The following is a 6,803-nucleotide window of genomic DNA, read 5'->3' on the forward strand; positions in this document are numbered from 1 at the left end:
ATTAAACATCATAAAACGCGACTTGTGGCTAAAGGATTTCATCAACAACGAGGTATAGACTATACAAATACCTTTAGCCCTGTCGTTAAACCTATAACTATTCATATTGTGCTTTCTCTTATTGTATTTAGAGGCTGGTCTTTTCATCAATTAGACGTTAAGAACGTGTTTCTTCATGGCATTTTTAAAAAAGATGTTTATATGACTCAACCATTGAGATTCATTGGTTTGTCGCGGTCATCTCATGTTTGCAAGCTCAACAAGGCCATTTATGGCCTTAAGTAAGCTCCCTATGAGTGGTTTCACCATATGACATGCTTCTTATTACCAATTAGCTTTGTTCAAAGCTTGGCTAATTCATCTTTGTTCATTTTCCAACTCGGGTGTCATACTGTTTTCCAACTCGGGTGTCATACCATTTATTTTATCCTCTATGTTGATGACATTGTGGTCACAAGCAATGATGATAGACTTTTACAAAGTTTTATTGATGCTTTAGGTCAAGGCTTTGAAATCAAAGATCTTGGCAATCTACACTACTTTTTTGGTTTATAGGTTACATCTTAAAATAAAGGTGTTCATATAAGTCAACTTAAATATACATATGATCTCTTTGTTAAACATGATATGCTTCTTAGTAAACCAATTAGTACTCTGATGTCAGGAATGACTATTCTCACTTCTATTCATGGTGCTCTCCTTCCCAATCCATCGGTTTTTCAGGAAATTATTAGATCCTTATAGTATTTGACGATCACTCGCCCTGATGTTGCCTTTATTGTTAATTCTATTGCTTAGTTCATGAGTTAGCCACGCATCCCGCATGTGGCTCCCTCACTTGATTGCTACTAAGCGCATCCTTTGCTACATCTAAGGCTCATTGGACTATGGCTTGTTTTTTAGTCCTCAACCCCATCCTACTTATCTTATTGCCTATGTGGATGCCAATTGGACTGGTTGTTTAGACTCTTGCCGTTTAACGTCTAGTTATCTTATTTATCTTGGCACTAACTTGGTTTCTTGATGCTCTAAAAAGCAACCTATCACTGCTCATTCCAATTCTAAGTTTGAGTATCGCTCTTTTTTTCATGTTAGTGCAGAGTCTACTTGGTTAGCCTATTTTTTTATGAACTTAGTTCTCACATTCAATTTCTCATTCTCTTGCGTTGTGATAACCTCAGTGCTACCTACATGGCTTCTAATATGATGTTTCATGCTCGTCCTAAACATACTGAATTTGATTATCACTTTGTTCATTATAAAGTCACACTTCAAAGCCACCGTGTTTGCTTTATCCTTTCAATAAATTAGCCTGCAGATCATCTCACTAAGCCTCTTCACAAGCATCGTCATATTCTTTTTACTCGTAAAGTTGTTTGTGCAGGCCTGCCAAGTTTGAGTGAGGGTGTTAAGAAGATTTCCTTATCTGATTAGGTCTCTGAAGATCAGAAAGATATTTTCTTTTCTCAATAAAAACTGATTGAATAACCAAAGATCAGTTTTGATTCTTAATAATAATAGTCTTTACTGCTACTTATAATTTATGTAACAGGCAAACAAATCTTCATATACATAGCTGTATATTGTAAACAGAAGTAATAAGGAAAATCATTTTCTACATAAGATATCCTCATTTTGATTCGATTTGATATTTTAACATGTTCTTTTGATATATTAACCATAGAGCTTCGTAGCTTCACTTTCACCACCACGTTCATGGTTCATAGTTTAGGGTTTCGAACTAGACTTCTGTTTTGGGTCCTTCTAGTTGTCTTTTCACTAGTGCAGTGTAGACCCCATCCTTGCTAAGGAGCTCTTCATGAGTGCCCCTCTCCACTATCTGACCATCAGAAACAACTGCCACAATGTCCGCACTTTGAACAGTTGATAACCTGTGGGCTATAACCAGAACAGTCCTTCCCTTCATTAGAGAATCCATGGCATCCTGCAAAATTTCCACCATGAGATCATAACTTGTAAAAAAATTATATGGGAAATAAATGGCATCAAGATTTTGGAAAAAAAATAAATCTAGGAAACTAAAACGAAGACTGTTAGGTTGTCATGCAAACTGACCTGCACTAGATATTCACTTTCAGCATCCAAAGCACTAGTCGCTTCATCAAGGAGGAGGATCCTTGGGTTCATGAGTATGGCTCTAGCAATTGCCACCCTCTGTTTCTGACCACCTGAAAGTCTTAGCCCACGTTCTCCTACGAAAGTTTGATATTTATCTGGGAATTTTGATATGAAATCATGTGCATTGGCCATTTTCTGCAATATCAACGTTACGTTAGCTAAAGCTGAAAGTTAAAGTTAGAGGAATTGTGTGGCAAGTTAGAAGAGGTAGAAAACTTACCGCCGCATTTTCTATATCCATGCTACTTACTTTACCCTCACACCCATAGGCTATATTCTGCTCTATAGAGCAGTTGAAAAGAACGGGCTCCTGGCTCACTATACTGATCTGTACAAATTCAATAACGGGCTGTGTCTATTATGGATAGAAAATCTCTAGACCATAACAGAACCAAGTTATGAAACACAAAAAACTAATCAAGCATATCTAAAATTTATACGAGCATCTCATGTCAGGGAGAAACAGAGTATATATCACTTTTGTTTTTCCTATCTGACATGAAAAGGGAAAATGAAAATTACCTTCCTGTGTAGATGTTCATGTGATATTTCTACTAGAGGAACTCCATTTAAGAGAACCTTTCCCTTGATTGGGTCATAAAACCTTTCAATCAAGTTTGCTACTGTGGTCTGCACAGGCAAAATAATAAAAGCATAAGAGGCATGTGACGTTCAACTTTATGTTTCAAACCTCAAACTTAGTCTATAAGCACTCCAATTGGAATGTTCTGCATAAATACTTAAGCAGCATAAGAACTCAGTTTATTTCTTAAAAGAATAGAAAAAAGGAAAGGCATGGTACTTTTCCTCCACCACTCGGGCCAACGAGAGCAACTTTCGAGCCAGGCTGCAGTTTCAATGTTATTCCCTGTAATTGAAAGAACGTATCCAGTTCTATCATCAGGATATGGCATGAACACATAGTAACATCTGAGAGGTAGTTAAGGGAAGCTAATTTACCTGCAGAACCATATGGTTTGGACGGGATGGATAGGCAAACCAGACATCATCTAATTCCACATCACCAACTTGTTCGCTAGCATAGAAGGAAAACCAATTATCACTTGAGAAATTCCTTCTCGTTTTCAAGTCACAACATGCATGGATTTTATAATTTTTTTGTCATGTGATATTTGTGTTTTTTTTCACACAAACCAGCAAGATGAGGACGATCTTGATTGAGAAACTATGGTCATGATCCGGAATAAAGAGAATTTACTTGATTAGATGATGATTAAGCAATTTCATGGTAACTCTTGAAATTCATAATTTCATATTCAATTGCTTCCCAAAAAGCAAGAATGATGGATGGGCAAAATGATTCTTACTCCAGACTCCACAGATATGTAATGGCCTGATTGGCACTCTCAAAACAGGATTGCTGTTCAGCATATTTGTACTCCAGTATCACCTTTTATATCTTATTCTCAATTGTTAACAAGCATGGTTAACTCATGGAATCATTCACAGGCATGTCAGAGGAACGAGAATCTCATGACTAACCTTAAAGGACACTTATTTCCTGACTTCGGCATGGAAGAAACACGATCTAGAAGCTGGAAAACCCTCCTGCTGGCTCCCGCAGCTTTCATTGCTGTGGTGTATAATCCTGACAAGCCGGATATAGAGCCACCAACTGCAAGTAAAATTAGACCATTAAACTGGAGCTCAGAGATTTCGATATTGATAATGTGAAACCATCAAAACCAATTGCCCAAATTAGGTAATAATTACCTGTGAGGCTGTAGAGAATGAAGGATGTAAGAGCACCAGTGGTCATAGATCCTGTGATTGTCAAGTTAGCTCCATATATCACCACTATGATCACTGAGAGGGTTGATGCTGCATTTAGACCTCCAAAGAAGAGCCCAACCAGTTTCTGTACCAGTAAGCAGGTAGATCAGAAGCTCCATGTAAACAAAGGACATGATTATCTATTTATTATTATTATTTTGTTGTTGGATGGGGGTGTGTAGAGTGCATGTTCAGGTGAGTTTGAAGAGTAGATCAAACAAGACAAAGGAGCTTACAGCTTGCTTAAGTCCAAGCTTCAATGTCTCATCAACTTTCTCAGAATAGCGTGAACTCTCATAACCTTCTTGTGCAAAAGATCTGACTGTTCGTATAGCGCCGAAAGATTCCTAAGCACCAATGATACAGTTCACATGTGTTTTCCAACAGGATGCCAGAAATAATATGTAACTTATAGCACAAAAACCACATATTGAGAGGATACCATCCTTGCTCAAGATTTCTCAGTAGACAGTTTTTAGTAGCATGAGTTAAGTAATATGCTAAGAGGCCCTTCGCATTGTAATCTTGATAAATTTTCACACCAAAAAGAAAAAGAACAAATGAAAAGTTACCATGCTAAAAACTTTCCTGTATATCATTTATGTGACCTAATCTTCCTTCAAGATCTTAGCATTTACTCCCACTATGAATGACCTTTTAGCGTAATTTCACATCAATTTTACATGTTCACCATTTGCAGGGAAAAGCATTTAACTGGTCATTGCAGGGCATTCCATCGGGATCGCTGTATCAGATTTGAAGAGTACTTACACATGTAGGTGCCACTAATGAAAAAAAAAATTATAAGAAAAGGTACTTCAGCAGTGAAAAAGACTATATATCACCATGTTCATACCATCTCACTCATCATTTTGCAATTCTTAAATCTTATGAAAATCCAGACTATCGCTTGAAGAAATATTGATCGATGGATTACGTAATCCCTCATCAATTTTCTATGTTCAACAGGTGATAATCACAATTTTAATTGAAAAAATATACCTCAGCAATTGAAGCAGAAGCAGCAGCTGCAGCTTGAGTCTTGTGAGAAATTTCACGAAGGAAGCGGCCAAATTGACTCACAGCAACAGAAATCGCCGGCACAACCACCAAAGCCAACACTAAGAGTAAATGAATAAAAAAGCCCGCGATGAGCACCATGGACTCTTGAAAAGTGACGTTCGCGTAACACCAGTCCAATAATTAAATGCTTACAAGTTAACTTCCACGATGTCGCAAGCATGAAGCCAAGACCAATAAGTGCTGTTGATACGTTTCTTAGGGCCTCAGAAAGATTTGAGGTTGCAGCATTTTTTATGATCTGTGTATCTTCAGATAACCTGCTCAGTAGCTCTCCTGTTCTAGTCACATCAAAGAAGGCTATCTCCTGCAAAATTCACCAACCATTGTAGCCAATAGAGCATGGAGAGTTAGAGAGAACACTGTAAAGAACTCCTACCGTAGTAATCTTTTACCTGGTTAATAAGGTGATTAAATAAATTCTTTCTCAACCGAGCAACAACCCTTTCACTAGTGGAAGAAATCAACCATGTTCTGAGTGCTGTGCAAACCGAACTAGATGAAGAAACAGTCGATTGAGATTAATAAACCCCTTGAAAATCCACAAAAATCATCATGAATTGTATCACTTAACAGATGAAACAATTAGAGCCAGACCACCAATGCATTAAGACAATATCTGTCTATAATATGACAAGGAAGCAGAATTAAGCAGGTTGTCTATCTGGGAAGCAACCGGATGAGATGAGCCCTTTACTATAAAGCAAAAGAATAAAAAGGCCAAGGATAACACCACCAGGCATACCCGACTATGACAACGAGAAAGATTTCTAGAATGGTGCTGTTGACAGCACGTAAACCTTCAGCTTTCTGTTCAGGTGTTTCTATATCTCCTGACACAATGTCTATTATCTTCCCACCAAATTTAGGCTGCAGAAATAACAACCCAAAGGTTATCATAACCCAACAAACACTAACGCCTGAATATCAGAGAAATTCATTGTAAACTCAATAAAGAATCTAGAATCGCAAATTAAAGATACGCACAATCAGTATATTTGATGTGGATGCAATCAGGAGAGCTAGCGTAGCAATTATCAGCTTTCCTGCATCAGGCTTTGCCTATATGACAAGACAAGCTTATCAAGATCAACAACATTTGTATAGCCATAATATTATTCTTCCAGCCAGAAACACCACGTTAGCACTTACAAGTGAAAATACTCGACCAAATCCCACATTTGCAGCCTGAAGATTTCATAAATAGAGTTGGCAGCTTGTTAGCAATCAACCACTAGGGCATGAATTCAAAGAAGCTAACAGGAAATGCACTTACTGGCACTGCATCTCCATGCTCAAGGTCTGGGAACTGATTGTTTTCAGATGCATTATTATTCCCCTTTCTTCCTCCCTTCAATTATAAAGTATAAGAATTCAAGGAAAAAAAAAACAAACATAGCTACGAAATGCGAATAAGCTATGGAAATATTTAAATTCTGAACAATTTCTTGGAAACAAACAGCTAAAGAGGGCAAGTGATGAAAACTGAAACCAAAAATAACAAACACTTGTTGTTAAGCAGAAGAAATTGACCCAGATACAGTTTTTGTTAGATTATATAGATGGAAACATGATCAAGATGAATTTAAGTATAGAAAGGTTCAAAGCGAAGTCAATTCTTGAACATTATAAGTAGAACTCTAATGAGCAGAAATGGTATCATGTACTCCGTAGCTGAAGATTGCATACAAAAAGAAAACACAAAATAAAGGAAGCCTACTCCTTGACCAAGAAGAGGTGTTCTTTCACCACCACCACCACCACCATTCACTCCTCCAAACCTGTCCATT

The 6,803-nt window shown here is 37.4% G+C and overlaps 1 protein-coding gene across 1 annotated transcript; it reads right to left on the bottom strand.

Moving 5' to 3' along the window:
* Positions 1 to 1,618: 1,618 nt before the first annotated feature.
* LOC105117676 (ABC transporter B family member 25-like) lies at positions 1,619 to 6,802 on the bottom strand. The gene is made up of 17 exons (XM_011015417.1): positions 6,734 to 6,802; positions 6,290 to 6,364; positions 6,166 to 6,201; positions 6,001 to 6,075; positions 5,759 to 5,883; positions 5,409 to 5,508; positions 5,149 to 5,320; positions 4,936 to 5,054; positions 4,170 to 4,280; positions 3,874 to 4,018; positions 3,643 to 3,775; positions 3,100 to 3,175; positions 2,942 to 3,007; positions 2,662 to 2,769; positions 2,360 to 2,467; positions 2,077 to 2,274; positions 1,619 to 1,945 (listed from the first exon to the last, which is right to left on the bottom strand). Exons 1-17 carry the CDS (start codon positions 6,800 to 6,802, stop codon positions 1,742 to 1,744), a joined length of 1,920 nt encoding a protein of 639 aa, XP_011013719.1. The 3' UTR covers positions 1,619 to 1,741.
* Position 6,803: the final 1 nt, after the last annotated feature.

Source organism: Populus euphratica, unplaced genomic scaffold, assembly GCF_000495115.2.
Source record: "Populus euphratica unplaced genomic scaffold, PopEup_1.0 scaffold1496.1, whole genome shotgun sequence".
In the NCBI taxonomy this organism is placed as follows: Eukaryota; Viridiplantae; Streptophyta; class Magnoliopsida; order Malpighiales; family Salicaceae; genus Populus; species Populus euphratica.

Coding starts and splice junctions, on each gene's coding strand:
- LOC105117676 (XM_011015417.1), bottom strand. CDS start 6,802: ATGGACAGGTTTGGAGGAGTGAATGGTGGTGGTGGTGGTGGTGAAAGA. Junction 3,776..3,873: donor CATTCTCTACAGCCTCACAG/GTAATTATTACC, acceptor TTTTACTTGCAG/TTGGTGGCTCTATATCCGGC. Junction 2,468..2,661: donor ATGAACATCTACACAGGAAG/GTAATTTTCATT, acceptor GAATTTGTACAG/ATCAGTATAGTGAGCCAGGA.